At 53.6% G+C, this 18,757-nt stretch overlaps 1 protein-coding gene across 1 annotated transcript in view; it reads right to left on the bottom strand.

Annotated features, from left to right (window-relative positions):
* The window catches only part of ISX (intestine specific homeobox), a 28,364-nt gene extending 16,880 nt beyond the window's left edge, over positions 1-11,484 (bottom strand). The window contains exon 1 of the mRNA XM_004610664.3: positions 11,319-11,484. Within this exon, the coding sequence (XP_004610721.3) occupies positions 11,319-11,484 (166 nt within the window). The remainder of the gene's footprint in view (positions 1-11,318) is intronic.
* Between the last annotated feature and the right edge of the window lie 7,273 nt (positions 11,485-18,757).

The raw sequence follows: 18,757 nt of genomic DNA, 5'->3' as shown, positions 1-18,757 counted from the left end.
TCTCCTCCTCCTTCTCCTCCTCCTCCTCCTCCTCCTCCTCCTCCTCCTCCTCCTTTCTTTTTTAAAGAGAGGTGTATTGCCCCATGCACACCTCATTTGGATGCATTTGGATCTTGGAAACGACAAGCTTAGACTCTCCATTCTTTCACAAACATGCTTTTGAAAGCCTGTCTGGAGGTGCCAGCAGGGCCAGGGCACTACCCTTTGACCAACGCACAAGCTTCCTTTAGCAGGAAAGCTTTCCTCCCTCACAGAGTCTGCGGCTTTGGGAGGGAGGTGTACGGAGCACAGAGGGTCAAAGGGGACACTGTTCGGTCAGCCAAGTCAAACTTGCTGATCAATGGGATTACAGACACCATAGCCAGATGACCCTCACACCCTGCTTTTTTTTAAATTTCTGTTCCCTTACCAATTTTTGTCTGAGTGGCCCAAACTTTTAGCAACCAAACTTTAAAAAGGTGCCCGTCATCACTGGAGTGGGGGCGGCGCCAGTCCAGCCTCCAGGTGGCCCCGGCCGCCGGAAGTCACGCCCTTGACCCACCCTCAGCGCCATCTTGCCACATTCAACAGACAAGAAGCCGGGCGTTCTGGTGAGCAACGTGGGCCGGAGAATGCTCCGGACCTGAGAATGGGCCAGCAACACCAGGATCCAGACGGAGGAGGTGCAGCCACACCTTCTCCAGATGGAGCCCTGGCGACACTGAGCAGCAACTAACATGGCTCCGGGATGCGGGGATTGGGACACATACGAACCGCACGGCTGCATTAGCAGCCGCACGACCTTTTCTAAAAACTGAAAACATACAATCTTTTAATGGAAAACTAATTATCAAATGCTTCCTTGGCAGCAGGGCTGTCTTTCTTGGGGGGAAACTCCAACAACAATAGTGAGTTTTGTGTGTTGAAATATGGAACGTAATCAAGGTAAAGAGAAAATGAAGTGAAATTCATCAGTTATACAGTTGGGGGCGGGGGGTATACTGGGGATTTTGGTGGTGGAATATGGGCACTGGTGAAGGGATGGGTGTTTGAATATTGTATAACTGAGACATAAACCTGAGAACTTTGTAACTTTCCACATGGTGATTCAATAAAAATTTTTTAAAAAAAAGGTGCCCATCAAGATGACAGGTTGGGAGAGCGGGTGGAGGGGAGGAAGCCTGGGGGAACATTCGTGTTCCAGCGGGAGGGAAGTTGGCACGGGGTCGGTAGAGATTGGTGCTGGAATGTCTAAAACCCAATTATGAACAACCGTGTAAATTGCAGTGCTTTAATAGTGTAGCACCATAGCACTGTTCTCCCGTTGTTCATCGATTTGCTCGAGCGGGGCACCAGTAACGTCTCCATGGTGAGACTTGTTGTTACTGTTTTTGGCGTATCGAATACGCCACAGGGAGCTTGCCAGGCTCTGCCATGTGGTGATAAAATAAAACAAAATAAAATAACTTTTATTCATTGGAACCTAAGAGTTTTCATCTATACCAAATCTGTCTAAAATCCTAAATGGGATCTTCATGTCTCCTGGGAAATGAAATGAAAAATAAAAAATCCCTTCCATGACCTCCAGGGCCCAGTGTAGGTCAGGGCCTTTACAACCCTACAGTCTTGAGCTTGTACCCTTGGACGTCTGGTCTACCACAAGGCCCTTTTCCTCGGGCTTCTTCCCACGTGGAATGCTTCCCATTTTCACTGTCTTCAACCCTCACGACCGGGAAGCCTTCCCTGACAGGCTGAGCCTTCCCCTGGAAGAGGCCCTCTGAGTGCCACGTCACTATCTTCCAGCACTTATCACAACTGTAGCTATACTTTCATCTGTGATTATTGACTGACTCAATGTTTCCCCTGGTGGGTAGATCGGGCCAGGACTGTGCCAGTAATTTTCTTTCTTTTTTTGGGGGGGAGGTCACACCTGGCGATGCACAGGGGTTACTCCTGGCTCTGCACTCAGGAATTACCCCTGGCGGTGCTCGGGAGACCATATGGGATGCTGAGAATTGAACCCAGGTGGGCCATGTGCAAGGCAAACACCCCTGCCTGCTGTGCTATTGCTCCAGCCCCTGGTAATTTTCTTTCTTTCTTTCTTTCTTTCTTTCTTTCTTTCTTTCTTTCTTTCTTTCTTTCTTTCTTTCTTTCTTTCTTTCTTTCTTTCTTTCTTTCTTTCTTTCTTCTTTCTTTCTTTCTTTCTTTCTTTCTTCTTCTTTCTTTTCTTTCTTTCTTTCTTTCTTTCTTTCTTTCTTTCTTGTCTTTCTTTCTTTCTTTCCTTCTTTCTTTCTTTCTTCTTGCTTTTTGGGTCACACCCGGCGATGCACAGGGGTTCCTCCTGGCTCTGCACTCAGGAATTACCCCTGGCGGTGCTCGGGGGACCCTATGGGATGCTGAGAATTCGAACCCAGGTGGGCCGTGAGCAAGGCAAACGCCCTACCTGCTGTGCTGTTGCTCCAGCCCCTGGTAACTTTCCTTCCTTCCTTCCTTCCTTCCTTCCTTCCTTCCTTCCTTCCTTCCTTACCTTCCTTCCTTCCTTCCTTCCTTCCTTCCTTCCTTCCTTCCTTCCTTCCTTCCTTCCTTCCTTCCTTCCTTCCTTCTTTTCTTTTTTGCTTTTTGGGTCACACCCGGCAATGCACAGGGCTTCCTCCTGGCTCTGCATTCAGGAATTACCCCTGGCGGTGCTTGGGGGACCCTATGGGATGCTTGGAAATTGAACCCGGGTCAGCCGCGTGCAAAGCAAACACCCTCCCCGCTGTGCTATCATTCCAGCTCCATGTGCTGGTAATTTTCTCTTAACACCATCCCCCCTCATGACTCACTGCCCGGAGGAGGCTGAATTGGCTTTGGCTCACAAGTCTTGGACACATTTTCCTTTCAATTCTTTAGTCCTTTCACGGGAGTACTGCTCCAAGGCGCTCACTTTGAACAAGGGGCAGATAATGGAAGTGTTGCTAGAAGTTTCCCAGAGGGAAGGATGCCACTTCCGCGGGGCCTACCCACTCCTGGATTACCTCCTCTGAGGAAAGACACTGCCATTCTGTGAAGACACTCAAGTGACCTGCTGAGGGTCATCTATGGGGGAGGAACTGGTTGGACCCCTTCCATCAGCCCTGTGAGCGAGTCTCCTTGAGGGGCCACCCCCCTTGAGAGCACAAGCAAATAGCATCTTTCCTGAAAAGCTCTTGAGATTCTCAAAGCCAGAATCACCCGGACAAGCCACTTTAAAATTCCTGACACATAGAACTGAGTGAGATGTTCATTGTCCCTTCAAGCCCCTAAGTTGTAGGATGATTATAGAGCTCCAATAGTCATTGGGCACCCCTTGGGAGCTATTGATTACATCCCTAGATGGGAACTCAGAGGGATTTATTTATTTTCACTGTAATCACTGTATCACTGTCATCCTGTTGCTCATTGATTTGCTTGAGCGGGGCACCAGTAACGTCTCCATGGTGAGACTTGTTGTTGCTGTTTTTTGGCATATTGAATATGCCATTGGTATCTTGCCAGGCTCTGTCATTCAGGTGAGATACTCTTGGTAGCTTGCCGGGCTCTCCGAGAGGGGCGGAGGAATCAAACCCGGGTCGGCCGTGCGCAAGGCAAACACCCTGCCGCTGTGCTATCGCTCCTATTTTTGTTTTGGGGACCCTACCTGTTAGTGCTCAGGATTTCTGCTGGCTCTGCATCCAGAGCTCATTCCTGCTGGTGCTCTGGGAACCGTAGTGGGTACCAGGGATAGAACATGGATCTGCCACATGCAAGGTAAGCACCCTGCCTGTCATATTATCTGCCTATTGTATCATCTTTCTGGCCTCCAAGGGAGCCACTTAAGTGATCGCTGACCTAATGTCTCCTCTGCCACCTGGATTTCATTTTGTGTCCACATTCTGGGGTCCAACGATTCCATTGCTATTCTCAGCGCCCCTGCTTTGCCTCCCTGGGTCCTGCTCAGCTCCTGGTCAGTCTCTCTCTCCCAGGATGCACATGTCTGGGCCAAAAAGCCCACTAGGGTTTTGGGTTTCCCACAGGACAGAAGCTTCAGGTACCCACAGAGGTTCACTCAGTTTCTCACAGACCCCTTGGGGGCTGGGAAATGATCCAAAGGTCAAAGGTCTGGGGCACATGCTTTATTTTTTTCTTTTTGGGTCACACCTGGTGATGCACAGGGTCACTCCTGGCTCTGCACTCAGGAATGACTCCTGGCGTGCTCAGGGGGACCCTATGGGATGCTGGGAATCGAACCCAGGTCAGCCGCATGCAAGGCAAACGCCCTCCCCGCTGTGCTATCACTCCAGCCCCCCTGGGGCACATACTTTTTACGTGGACCTCCTGGGCTCTATTCCACATGCTCCCCTGATCAGTGCTGGGGTGACCCTCCAACAAAACCATAAGGCAGAACCACACATCCTTGGTGCCCCGCCCTTGTTTTCTGCGTAGTAGCTTGCGACTTCCCTACCCGGTCTTCCCTGCACATCCCCCAGGTATCCATTTGTGCGTACAACCTTTTGGCGCTCATGGGGGCAACGCCCCACAGATACAGTGCTTTCTTGATCCTCTCTACCAGAATGATTCTACTCATTTATTTATTTATTTATTTTGTGGTGTCCGGGCCCAGGTGAGGGTTGGACCTGGACCTTACACACGTGAGACTTCTGCTCCACCATGGGGCCACCTCTGGTCCTAAATTGTTTTCCTGCGAGCAGAGTTCGAGACTTGCGCTTCCTCTTGCTCTCACAGGGTCTACGAGAGGCAGGTCCTCAATTTCTGAACCATTCCAGCCACCCCCCATGTCCTGTGGAAGGTTCCCATGCTCAACCTTAAGTTGTGGCTCTTCTGACAGGGTCTGGGGGACCAAAGCACACTTGTTGTGAGGGAACTATGAGCTTTTAGCTCCTGCCCTGCTGCTGCTGTCTTCTCTGAGGGGGAGACCCTGGGTCTCTTCACCCCCCAAGAGCCGGAGACATTAATCGCAGCTCAATGAGATGAACCCCACGTCTTTGGCCGCATCCTTGAGCTCCTGCCCCCAGTGGCCAGGGCAGTCCGTGCAGAACTGACATCTTTGGTTCCAACAGTGCAGGGAAGGAATAGAAGCAGGAGAGGAAGAGAGGAAAAAGAGGATTGGGACAGAGAAGGACAGAGAAAATGGAAAATGAGGCAAGTGAAGACATGAGAGAAGGGTGCCATGAGTTGAATTCGGTTCCCTCGAAACTGGGGCCAAAGAGATAGTACAGTGGGTAGGGCAGCGATTGCCTTGCACACAGCCACGCTGGTTTTGATTCCTGGCACCCCCATGGGGTCTCTGAGCACAAAACCGGAAGTCAGCCCTGACCACTAGTGAGGCCCCAAAGCACAAAAACAAAACAAAGAAAAATGATAAAACTCAGCCCTAACCCTTGGTACCTGTGACTGTCACCTTATTTGGAAAGGAGGCAATTTGGCAGAGGCCATTAAGGATCTTGAGATGAAATTTTCTGGATTTAGGGAGGGTCTGAAATCCAATGACTGTGTGGCTCTATTTTAATTTTTTTAAAACAAAATCACCGTGAGATACACAATTACAGAGCTGTTCATGGGGTTTCAGTCATACAATATTTCTAACACCCATCCCTCTACCAATGTATATTTCCCACCACCAGTGGCCCAGTATCCCTCCTGCCCTCTGCCTGCCTCTATGGCAGGCTGCCTCCTCTCCCTCCCTCCGTCCTTTCCTCCTTACCTCCTTACTCCTTCCTCCCTCCCTCCTCCCTCCCTCCCTGTCCCTCTCCTGTCCTTCCTTCCTTCCTTTCCTTCCTTCCTTCCTTCCTTCCCTTCCTTCCTCCCTCCCTCCCTCCCTCCCTCCCTCCCTCCTTCCTTCATTCCTTCCTTCCTTCCTTCCTTCCTTCCTTCCTTCCTTCCCTCCCTCCCTCCCTCCCTCCCTCCCTCCCTCCCTCCTTCCTTCCTTCCTTCCTTCCTTCCTTCCTTCCTTCCTTCCTTCCTTCCTTCCTTCCTTCCTTCCCTCCTTCCTTCCTCCCTCTTTCCCTCTCTCCCTGTCTCCTTCCTCCCTCCCTCCCTCCCTCCCTCCCTCCCTCCCTCCCTCCCTCCCTCCCTTCCTTCCTTCCTTCCTTCCTTCCTTCCTTCCTTCCTTCCTTCCTTCCTTCCTGTCCTTCCTTCCTTCCTTCCTCCCTCCCTCCCTCTCTCCCTCTCTCCTTCCTCCCTCCCTCTCTCTTTCCTCCTTCCCTCCCTCTCTCCTTCCTTCCTTCCTTCCTTCCTTCCTTCCTTCCTTCCTTCCTTCCTTCCTTCCTTCCTCCCTCTCTCCTTCCTCCCTCCCTCTCTCCTTCCTCCCTCCCTCTCCTTCCTCCCTCCCTCCCTCTCTCCTTCCTCCCTCCCTCCCTCTCTCCTTCCTTCCTTCCTTCCTTCCTTCACTTCCTTCCTTCCTTCCTTCCTTCCTTCCTTCCTTCCTTCCTACCTCCCTCCCTCTCTCCTTCCTTCCTTCCTTCCTTCCTTCCCTCCCTCCCTCTCCCTCCCCTCCCTCCCTCCCTCCTCCCTCCCTCCTTCCTTCCTTCCTTCCTTCCTTCCTTCCTTCCTTCCTTCCTTCCTTCCTTCCTTCCTTCCTTCCTTCCTTCCTTCCTTCCTCCCTCCCTCTCTCCCTCTCTCCTTCCTCCCTCCCTCTCTCTTTCCTCCTTCCCTCCCCTCTCTCCCTTCCTTCCTTCCTTCCTTCCTTCCTTCCTTCCCTTCCTTCCTTCCTTCCTTCCTTGCTTCCTTCCTTCCTTCCTTCCTTCCTTCCCTCCTTCCTTCCTTCCCTCCCTTCCTTCCTCCCTCTTTCCCTCTTTCCCTCTCTCCCTGTCTCCTTCCTCCCTTCCTTCCTCCCTCCCTTCCTTCCTTCCTTCCTTCCTTCCTTCCTTCCTTCCTTCCTTCCTTCCTTCCTTCCTTCCTTCCTTCCTTCCTTCCTTCCTTCCTCCCTCCCTCTCTCTTTCCTTCCTTCCTTCCTTCCTTCCTCCCTCCCTCCCCTCCTCCCTCCTTCCCTCCCTCCTTCCTTCCTTCCTTCCTTCCTTCCTTCCTTCCTTCCTTCCTTCCTTCCTTCCTTCCTTCCTTCCTTCCTTCCTTCCTTCCTTCCTTCCTTCCTCCCTCCCTCCGTCCCTCTCTCCCTCCCTCCTTCCTTCCTCCACGGATCAATCCTCCTGGCCCTTGCTTCTACTATCCTTGGGTATTTGACTGATATTCTCGTGAGAGAAAGGAGAGGAAGATTTGACTCTGACGCAGAAGGGATGGTCAGGAGCCATTGGAGACGGGATCCAAGTGACGTGCCTACAAGCCAAAGACAGCGGAGGGTGGCCAGCAGCACGGGAGTGTCCCTCGGCTCCCAGAAGGAGCCAGCCCTGCCGACACCTTGGTTTCTGACTTCCAGTTTCCAGAACTTAGAGAATGAATCTCCATTGTTTCCGATCATGTGGTTTGTGGGGGTTGATAACACAGCCCATACAGGAGACGCATAGAGCCGGAGGAAGAGGAAAGAAGAAGGAAAGAAGGCGGGGGAGGTGGCCCAGAAATGTCTTAACGGCAAAAACTTGGAGGCATTTAAAGGACTGGAAAGATGGAGGAAAGAGGATGAGCGGCAGGGAGGGAGTGGTGGTGCAGCAGCAAAGCCAGTCCGTGAAGGGGCTGGAGCGAGAGCACCGCGGGGAGGGCGTTTGCCTTGCACACAGCCAACCCGGGTTCGATCCCCTGCATATCATATGGTGCCCTGAGCACCAGGAGTAATTCCTGAGTGCAGAGCCAGGAGGAATCGCTGAGCATCACCAGGTGTGACCCCAAAATCAAAAGAGTGAAAAAACTCAAGAAAAACAATAAACAATAAAAATTAACAAAAGCCAATTTGTGAAGGACTTGAACGTCTTGGGAAGCTATCGTGGAGCCACATCCGGCCCCTTGCCTCTTCTCATAAGTCCAGTTTGATTAGAACATAAACATTCCCAGTCACTTACACACGGCTTAATTTTTAACCCTGAGACATTGCAAGGGATACCAGGTGGCTGTCACAGTTTGAAACGACCATGTGGCCCTTGATAGACAAAACTTCGCCGAACTGGGCTGGAGTGATAGGACAGCGGGGAGGGTGTTTGCCTTGTGCACGGCTGACCTGAGTTCAATCCTCACCACCCCATGGTCCCTCGAGCCCCGCCAGGAGGGATCCCTGAGCACAGAGCCAGGAGGAGTAAGCCCTGAGCACTGCTGGGTGTGGGCCCCCAATAACAAAGCAACAACAACAACAACAACAATATAAAACCAAGCTCCCTCACAATAAACCCAGGATATCCCCCAGAAATAAAAAAAAAATCAAAACAACAAAAACTTTGAGAAAAATAAGACTGCTGCTAGAAAAACTTCTTTATATTAACTTTTTTTGATTTTGGGGGTTATACCTAGTGATGCTCAGGGCTCACCCCTGGCTCTGAGCTCAGGGTTCACCCCTGGAGGGGCTTGGGGAGAAACAGGAGGTGCCAAAGTCTAAACGAGGGGTGCTGGAGCGATAGTACAGTGGGGAGGGCGTTTGCCTTGCACGCGGCCGACCCAGGATCGATTCCCAGCATCTCATAGAGTCCCCCGAGCACCGCCAGGAGTAATTCCTGAGTGCAGAGCCAGGAGTCAACCCTGAGTATTGCCGGGTGTGACCCAAAAAGCAAAAAAAAAAAAAAAAACAAAAACAAAAACAAAAAACCCAAAGTCCAGACAAGGGTTCATGGCTTGCCGGTGCCTTAACTCCTGAATAACCTTCAAACTCTGTGATTGGTGCCTTAACTTGGGGGAAGTCCCCAGGCTTTGGGGTTGGGGGGGAGTTTCTTTTTATGTTTTTGCTTTTTGGGTCACACCCAGTGATGCACAGGGGTTACTCCTGGCTCTGTGCTCAGTAATTACTCCTGGCAGTGTTCAGGGGACCCTATGGGATGTTGGGAATTGAACCCAGGTCGGCCGCGTGCAAGGCAAACGCCCTCCCCGCTGTGCTATCGCTCCAGCCCGGTGGGGAGGGGGGTGTGTGTGTGGGGAGTTTCTTGTCATTCTTACTCCCTGCGGAGTAAACGGGCAAGCATTCAATGGGCACCCTTTCAAGTCGGGAGAGCTTCGCGGAGTTTTCCATCAACTGGGGACTTGCTGGGTGGTCTGAGCCCGGGGTTATGGGGTCCCCTGAGAGAGGCTCAAGAAGGGGAACGGGGAGGTGCAGACTCAGAGCCATGGCCTGGGGTCTGCATCTGTAGCCGGCTCCTACTTTCCCTCACGTTCTCCCTGTAGTCCAGATCACACCGATCTGCCCCTCTGAGCCTCCACCCTCTCTCAGAGGGGTCCTAGGACCGTGCAAGTTCAGAGTCCAGTGGAAGTACCGCTAGGTCCGGGGCCCTCCCCAGGCCGGTGCCGAGTTCTGGGTGCCTGGTGTAGGATGCTGCCTTTCCCCTGGCTTCGAGGTCCCGGAGGAACCAGCTGCCCCTGTGAGCCGGTACCTGAAGTGTGAAGGGGCTGAGGAGGGGTTTGCTCCTTTCTTGGGTCTGACTGGGGCTGCGGGGGCGCCCTGAACAAACCCTTGCTAGCCCTGAGCTTTCCTTCCCCGATGGGTCACGTCCATGGGCAGGGAGAGAGAAAGGGAGAAGGTAGCTGCAGTAAGGAGCCGGGGGGCTGGGTGGAGGGGGTGGCCTGCAGGGCTTCTGGCCCTCTGCCTGGCTTCCAGTGCCTCTCAGCGTTCCTGACACGGAGAGATCGCGGTCCACGGGGTGGAAGCTCTGCAGTGGACACCGGTCTATTGTGGCATTTGTTGAGTGGGTCATGGCGTCTCAGAGCGGGAGAATGTTCTAGCTCTGCCCTTCCATGGTGGAGGGGACACAGCGAGGGAGGCAGCGTGTCTGAGCTTCTCCCGGGCCTGCACGGTGGGGCAGAACTGAGCCATGGGGTGTGCCCCGCCGGCCGGCCGCTGCCCTCCTGGCCCTGTGCGTCTCCGCCGCCCTCGCCATTGCTGATTACGTGGGCGCCCTCTCTGGAGTGTGGTTTGCTCTTTCCCCGGACAGTTCATTTTGGGGCTTTGCTTAAATAAACGGATCTCCAGGAACAGAAACGTCACATCATCCCCGTGAAACGGTCAACCCATATCACACGTGATAACGGAGAGGCCTGGAGAGACCATCACAGAAGCACTGCTATCAACCTCGTCGCCTGCGTGCCCCTCCCCCCACCCCCGGGGCCATTTGAAAGCCACCACGGGTCCTCCCTCCCCTGTGGGTTGGAAACGCTGAGTTCCAGCAGAGTGGGGACGGGTGAGTGCGTATGGATGGATTGAGGGTCTATACTCGGTCCAGGAGGGAGGGGCGGGTCTAGTGGGTGAGATCAATTCCGCGAGATTTGAACCCGGGAGTCGAGACCAGTCCCTTATTGGTATGGCATTTGCGGGTGATTAATTATCTGGTCAGGGTTCTGGCATCTATTTGTGTGTGTGTGTGTGTGTGTGTGTGTGTGTGTGTGTGTGTGTGTGAAAGAGAGAGAGAGAGAGAAAGAGAGAGAGAGAAAGAGAGAGATACAAACAGAGACAGACACAGAGAGACAGAGAAAGAGAGAGACAGAGACACAGAGAGACAGAGAGAGAGGGAGAAACAGAGACAGAGAGAGACAGAGCGAGAGAGACTCATCAATGCGGTGGTTTGATGGAACAGTGGCCATGAGAGGGTCCCAGGAGCCCGTGTCAGTGGCTATTCTGGGGCGGGGTGGGGTGGTTGTTATGGTTCCAGCAGCACAGCTGAGAAGGCACACTGGGATCCGTAGGGACATTTAGAATGTGATTTTTTTTTTCAGGCTAGAATGTTTCGGACTGGAGCCATAGCACAGTGGGTAGGATGTTTGCCTTGCACGTGGACGACCCGGGTTCGATTCCTCCGTCCCTCTCCAAGCTACCGAGAGGATCCCGCCCGCACGGCAGAGCCTGGCAAGCTCCCCGTGGCGTATTCGATATGCCAAAAACAGGAACAACAAGTCTCCCAATGGAGACGTGACTGGTGCCCGCTCGAGCACACCGATGAGCAGCGGGAGGACAGTGCTCACAGAATGTTTAGAGCAGCTTTTGTTAGGCGAGAGGAAGGGATGAAAGCTCGGGCGCTGGCAGGACAGGGCAGCCCTGGGCCCTCTTTCCTCGCTCTCTTAATTCTTACCCGCGTGCCGTCACGGAATTCACAGGGCTGTCGCCGGAGACGGACACTCGGCTCGGAACCCCAGAGAAACTCCTCCTATGGCCCCCCCCCCAATCTTTTTGGATTCCCGGAAGACGTGGATGAAGCGGGCTCAGAGCCCCGGGAGTGGCAGAGAAACAGCAGGAAGACGCTTACCTGGGGGCTGGTCCCGCGGCAGCCTCCCGGCCTCAGCTTGCCCGCCGCCCCGTCCACCTTTCCCGTCCGACCTCGCTCCATCGCTCTTCAAGATCTCCTCGATAGAAAAGGGGAGCAGCCCCTTCCTGCTGGGGGGCTCCCAGCACCCCGAGCCCTTCCTTTCCATAGCCGCCGAGACAGCACGGCCACGCACGCCGTGGGCGCTGGTGGTCAGAGGGCGGCGTCCGCTCGGCGTGGGGGCCTCGGACGGCCTCTCCAGAAACTTCTGGATGATGAAAGGGCGGGCGGAGCTGGAGCCTGGGGGTCTTCGAGAGAAGGCCCCTCCTTCCCGGGCTCCGTGGGCTCCTGACACGCCGGGTCACGTGGGAGAATCGTGGCTCAGCGCCCAGGCCAGCTCCGTGCCCAGGGGCTGCTGGCCTGGGGGACTTGGTGTCCTCAGAATCGTCTTGCCGTGGACGCTTTCACAGCCCCCCGTCGTCTAGGCCTGGGTGGTCCCCCAGATCCGAGGGGAGCAGCTGGAAGGAAGAGGGAGCAGGTTTGGAGGTGCTGTGCCCAACTCTGCGCTCTGCTTCCCACTGGTGGCCCCCGGGCATTGGCTGCCTCTGGTCAGGGAGGTTGACCTGCACCCCAAGGTGCCAGCGCTGGATGGGGAACTGCCACCTGCTGTCCGAGACTTCCTACAGTTTGGCCGTTTCTATGCTCTGCTGTGGTTGGAGCCCCGGCCACCCGGCCGGGCAGGAAGGGCCTCCCGGGGCCCAAGTCAGACACTCACGGTCTCGGGGCTGGGCAGAGCCACCCCGGGCATCTCGGCCTCTGCTGCTCCCCTTCTGTCCCCGAATCGCTCCTGGGGCTCCTGTCGGGGCGCCTCTTCCTTTCTCGGGGGTGTCCCGCTCGCAGGCCCCTCACCTGCCCCTCGACGCAGCCCGGAGGAGCTGCCCGCTGGCCGTGGGGGAAGCCGCGGGCCCCGGGCTGACAGCCATTGACCTCGCCGCTGTCCCCGGAGCTCTGTCCCCGTGACTGTGTAACCAGGGAGGAGGGGGCAGTAAAACCTGATAAGAGGAGGAGAAACTCCCCTCCCTTCCTGGGCAGGTGTCGGGCCTGGGGGTGGGGACCGCGGAGGCAGCAGGAGCCGCAGACCAGACCGAGGGAGGCGGCTGTCGTGGGGGGGATCGGGCGGGTGGGATGGGACCATCCAAGGTGGCGGCGGGGGGTGGGGTGGGGCGGAAGCGTCCCCAGCCCCAGAGAATGTTTTCCCAGCTAGAGTTCCCGGGCGCCGGGGCGGGCGGTGCGGGCGGGGGTGCGGTGAGCTGGGTGCAGGCCACCAGCCGTCCCTCTGAGATGCGCTTCCCAGCCTCAGGGCTGTCACCGCACAAAGGGTCTTGTGGGGTTTCATTTGGGTTTTCTTATGAGGTTCTTGGGGAGCACGTGGGGAAATGGAGGCCCGGTGGAGGGGGTGGGGTGGGGCAGAGGTCACCAGAGCACCCCAGTGGGGCTCAGACGCCAGGCAGGTCACAAGGAGGCAAACTGGAGGAGGAAGAGAGAGAGAGAGAGAGAGAGAGAGAGAGAGAGAGAGAGAGAGAGAGAGAGACAGAGACAGAGAGACAGAGAGACAGAGAGACAGAGAGACAGAGAGAGACAGAGACAGAGAGATACAGAGACAGAGACAGAGAGAGAGAAAAAGAGAGAGACACAGAGAGAGACAGAGACAAAAAAGAGAGAGACACGGAGAGAGACACGGAGAGAGACAGAGACAAAAAAGAGAGAGACACAGAGAGAGACAGAGAGATACAGAGACAGAGAGAGACAGAGAGAAAAAGAGAGAGACACAGAGAGAGACAGAGAGAGACACAGAGGGAGGGAAAAAGATAAGACAGACACCCAGTGACTGAGAGGGGGAGACAGAGAGAGATACAAACAGAGAGATAGAGTGAGAGACAGAGAAATACAGACACACAGTGACAGAGAGAGACACAGAGAGATGGAGAGACACAGAGGGAAAACAGAGAGAGATGAGACAGAGACACAGAAACACACACAGTGACAGAGAGGCAGAGACAGAGAGAGACACATGCACAGACACACACATACACCGTGCCTTGATGACACTTCTCTGCTGTTTTCTGAACACGTGACACATGTCCACCGCATGTCCTTGACTGGACACGCTCACCATTTTTTAAAAAATAATTTCTTTATTGAATTACTGTGAGGTGTCACATCACGTGATTGGGTTTCAGTCATACAGTCTCCCACCCCCGCCCCTCTGCTGGTGTAATTTCCCAGAACCCCGTGTTCCCAGGTCCCCTCACCTCCAGCCTGCCGCTGTGGTAGGCACTTCTCTCTCTCTCTGCCTTTCTCTCTCTCACATGCTCTCTCTGTCTCTCTCCCTCTCTCTCTCTCTGCCTTTCTCTCTCTCTCACATGCTCTCTCTGTCTCTCTCCCTCTCTCTCTGCCTTTCTCTCTCTGTCTCTCTCCTTCTCTCTGTCTCCCTCTCCCTCTCTCTATCTCTCTCCCTCTCTCTGTCTCTGTCTCCCTCTCTCTGTCTCTATCTCTCTCCCTCTCTCTTTGTTTCTCTCTCTCTCTCCCTCTGTGTCTCTGTCTCTCTCTCTCACTGTCTCTCTGTCTCTCTTCCTCTCTCTCTGTTTCTCTCTCCCTCTCGCTCTCTCTCTCCCTTTCTCTTTGTCTCTCTCCCCACCCTGACTCTCTGTCTCTCTACCCCTGTCTCTCTGTCTCTTTTTCTCCCTCTGTTTCTCTGTCTCTCTCCCTCTCTTTGTCTCTATCTCTCTCCCTCTCACTGTCTCTCTCCCTTTCTCTCTCTGTGTTTTTCTCCCCTCTCTCTCTGTCTCTCTCCCTTTCTGTCTCTCTCCCCACCCTGTCTCTCTCTGTCTCTCTACCCCCTGTCTCTCTATCTCTCTCTGTCTCTCTCCCTCTCGCTCTCTCTCTGTCTCTCTGTCTCTCTTCCCCCCTCTGTCTCTCTCTCTTCCCCCTCTGTCTCTCTCTCTCTCCCCCACCTCTGTCTCTCTCTCTCCCCCACCTCTGTCTCTCTCTGTTTCTCTGTCTCTCTTCTCCCCTCTGTCTCTCTCCCCCACCTCTGTCTCTCTCTCTCCCCCCCCCTCTGTCTCTCTGTCTCTCTGTCTCTCTCTCTCTCTCTCACGTTGGGCACTGTGTTTTACAATACAGATGCTGAGAGGGTCTCCTTTCAGCTCCCCCACTCACGCTCTTGAGTACGCATGAGTCTCCCGAATCCCCCTCTCCCTCTCGGGGTTAGTGTGGCATCCTCCGTAGCCTAGCAGACCCCTGCTCGTGCCCCCCCCCCCCCCCCCGAAGCTATCCTCCCGCCCGAGCTGCCGACCGTCCTCCTTCTGCCCATCAAGTGCCTGCTGGCATCCCGTTGTTCCTGCGCTTTCTCGAGGGCTGGTTCGCTCTGTGCCAAGGGGCCTTCCACCCCCCCCCCCCCATGGCCTCCCCGATGCGGTGACCTTGTCTTCAGGCTGAGCTCCAGGCGCACCCCCAAGTCTCACAGCCCCCCACTGAAAGCAAACTTGCTTTCCTCACTCTCTTTTCTTCACTCCATACCGAGAGACTCCTACCCCCCCTGCCCCCACCCACGCCTTCGCCATGTGGGGGAGAAGAAGCTGCCACCTTCCAAGTACGTCTGGAAAAATATTAAAATTCATGGGACGGGCTATGAAGACCAGGGGTGGTGCCCAGTTCCATAGTTGAAAATGTTTATATGTAAACGAGAACAGGCATTTTGTTATATTGCCTCAAATGGTTTTAATTTTTTTTTATTCTCCTGGGTCAAAATCATATAGTAATCACAAATGGGCTCCTCCCGATTTATTTTCTGGCATCCTATTTATTAGTTCTTTTTTTTTTTTCTTTTTCGCTCACTCCTGGCTCATGCACTCAGGAATTACTCCTGGCGGTGCTCGGGGGGACCCTATGGATGCTGGGAATCGAACCTGGGTCGGCTGCATGCAAGGCAAATGCCCTACCCGTTGTGCTATTGCTCCAGCCCCTATTTGTTAGTTCTTAAAGTTTTTTTTGGAATAAGTAATAAGAAGTAAATTTGTTACGTGGCTAAGGGGGAACGTGAGATCGGGCGGGAGCTGGGGATTTTGCTGGAAGGAAGGTCACCCTGGCGGTGTTGGAGCTCTACATGCTTGAAACAACTGTATGATGAACGGCTTTGCAAATCACAGTGTTTTATGCTTTTGTGTTTTTTTTTTTCTTTTTGGGTCACACCTGGCGAGGCTCAGGGGTTACTCCTGGCGGTGTTCGGGGAGACCATAGGGGATGCTGGGAATTGAACCCGGGTCAGTTGTGAGCAAGGTAAAGGCCCTCCCCTCTGTGCTATCACTTCTTCCCCAATCATGGCATTGTTAATGAAACTTAATTTAAAAAGGAGTTTATCTGCAAACCTCTCCCTTAGCAGCATGTCCCCGGAAGACCCAATCCCTTTGTGTTTTTGAGGGAAAGGGCAGGGCTGCAGTCTGCAGGCCTTTACTCACCACGCCCTAGAGGGGCAAGTGCCTGAGATGGCCCGTCAGCCATGAGGGAGGGCTAGTGCCCCCAGCTGGGCCTGCGGGTTGATGCCTGAAGCATCCTGTGGTGGAAGGACCATTTCTCTCTCTCTCTCTCTCTCTCTCTCTGTGTATCTCTCAATGTCTCTGCCTCTGTGTCTCTTTCTCTCACATGTCACTGTCACTGTCATCCCGTTGCTCATCGATTTGTTCGAGCGGGGCACCAGTCACGTCTCTCATTGAGAGACTTACTGTTACTGTTTCTGGCATATCCAACACGCACAGGGAGCTTGCCAGGCTCTGTCACTCGGGCTCGATACTCTCGGTAGCTTGCTGGGCTCTCCGAGAGGGACGGAGGAATCGAACGCGGGTCGGCCATGTGCAAGGCGAAAGGCCCAACTGCTGTGCTATCGCTTCCAGCCCCTCTCACATGTACATATGTATATAACTGTTTTCTCCTATAGATTTGTCCCCCTTGGGGACAGTGATAAGGCTGAGAGGACAACTTCTCCCCAGTAGAAATATAGAGTCTGGTATTAGTGTGTGACTATCCCTTCCCCTCCCCCTCCCTTCCCCCTTCCCCCTCCCCTCCCCTCCCCCCTTCCCCTCCCTCCCCCTTCCCTCCCCTCCTCTTCCCTCCCCTCTCCACCCCTTCCCTCCCCTCCCCTCTCCACCCCCTTCCCTCCCCTCCCCTCCCCTCCCCTCCCCTCCCCTCCCCTCTCCCTCCCCTCCCCTCTCCTCTCTCCTCTCCTCTCCTCTCCTCTCCTCTCCTCTCCTCTCCTCTCCTCTCCTCTCCTCTCCTCTCCCCTCCCACCCTTCCCTCCCCTTCCTGCCCTCCCCTCCCCGCTCTGTGCTCAAGGCTTGTTCCTGGCTCTGTGCTCAGGAATCACCCCAGCCAGTATTCCAGGGGCCACACAGTGAGTGCTACGGAAGGAGCCATGGCCGGCCATGTGCAAAGCAAGCTCCTCGAATCCTGCTCTCTCTCTCTCTCTCTCTCTCTCTCTCTCTGACCTGAGCTTCCTCTTTTATAAACTCCGAGCCTTGGGCTTCTCTGGCTAAAATTCTGTGAGCGAAGCCCTGGGGTATGAAGCACATTAATTCTACACTATTGACCTTTTTTTTTATGCCACCTGTGGAAAAAATTTGTCAAGAACAATATAAGACTTGCAGTGACAATGACTGATTTTGGCCTTTGACTCGGTGGAGAGAAACTAATAATGTGGAGAGAAACCAATTACGGAGTAAGCTCCGGGCCCTCGGTATTAATCCTCACGCCGTGGCCGGTGCCCGGCCAGAGCACGAACCTCAGTGCAGCGTCGGGGCTGGCATCTGGAGAAACGCTGCCCGGGCCGCACGCACTGCTCCCAGCTCTCTTTAGCAGGTACTTTACAACGTGCGAGGAGTTTTGGATGAGTGGAATGAATTGCCCTTTGCTACTAGGAACAGAAAGTTAAATGTCTTTTTTATGCAGATGACTTGGTTTTATTGTCACACACCAGGAACGGGCCCCATCAGCTGCTCGAGAAAAATGGTTCCAGATGAACCGCTCCGGCCCCCAGACGTCACGTTGGGCAGATGGTCTCCAACGTGGAGTTGGCTTTTGTTCAACAGCCTGTGATTGCGCTCGCCACTTAGGACTCTGCCTTCCAGCGGAGCCGTTTGGGGGACTCATCAGGAGGTGATATTTGCTTAACGTTAAGTGTCTCTGGGTGCACTCGGTTAGAATCTTTCTATGAACTTTGGGGGGAGATTTATTAAATGTACTTTGAAAAAGTGTTTAAGTTAAAATTATTATGGCCTTGCTTGACGGATGAGGACATTAGTTGTGGTGTGGGATCCAGAGGTGTTCTCTGTCTGTCTGTCTGTCTGTCTGTCTGTCTCTGTTTCTGTCTCTGCCTCTTTCTCTGTCTGTCTCTGCCTCTCTCGGTCTCTTTGTCTCTCTTTCTCTCTCTCTGTCTTTGTCTCTCTGTCTCTGTTTGTCTCTATCTCTGTCTTTCTCTGTCTCTCTGTCTGTCTGTCTGTCTGTCTCTCTCTCTCTGTTGTCTTTTGGGCCATACCCAGTAGTGCTCAGGGCTCTTCTGGTGGTTCTCAGGGATGAGATGCTAGAAATTGAACCAGGGTCCACCTTATGCAAGGAAGGAGACTTAATCTTTGCTTGTTCTATCTCTCTGGTCCACAGAGTTTTTTTTTTTTTTTTTTAAGCAAACAAGGTTCCCAGAAGAGTTCCCTCTCTCTGCCCAGAGATCTTGTACTGAACTCTCACTCCAGCATGCAGTGTATCCCTCGCTGGGTCAGCTTCCCCTTCCTGAACTCTGCTGCTCCGCTGTTGTAACAAACAGCATCCTTGTTTTCATTTATAAGTCAGCCCGTCACTCCGCACCATCACCAGCCAGGCTTTGAAGCATCTGTGAGAACACTCACGTCGTAAAATATTTATACCAAGTAAGACTCAGTTCTTCTTTGGGCACCATTTTCATCGTTCACTTCCGTGGAAATGCTGTACAGTGAAGCACTGAGAGCAAGGACTGTGGTTTACTCAATTTAAAAAAAATATTTTATTTTCATAAAAGTAGTTCATAACAGTTTGTTACAGATAATATTCAAACACCAATCCCACCACTGAGCACCTTCCCACCACCGTAAGAGGGAAGTGTGTGAAGGTTGTTGGATTTCATTCTGGAGTCATTTGCCTGACTATAAGAGAATATAAGCAAGTGTGCTAGAAACCAAAAAAATGTGTGATACTTTTGATAAGTAAGTGAGGTAGAATGTAAAGCGGTCACTTGGCTGTTCTAGGAAATTCTGTGGAGCTCTCTTCTGGGAGCTAAAGTTTATAGTCCCTGGGTCTTGGCCGTTGATGAGATTACATGGCGCTGGGGTCAGTTTGTGGGTGTGACTGCCAAGCTTCTGGAA

Source organism: Sorex araneus, chromosome 6 (assembly GCF_027595985.1).
Source record: "Sorex araneus isolate mSorAra2 chromosome 6, mSorAra2.pri, whole genome shotgun sequence".
Classification (NCBI taxonomy): domain Eukaryota; kingdom Metazoa; phylum Chordata; class Mammalia; order Eulipotyphla; family Soricidae; genus Sorex; species Sorex araneus.
This window is presented reverse-complemented; position numbering and strand designations above follow the sequence as displayed.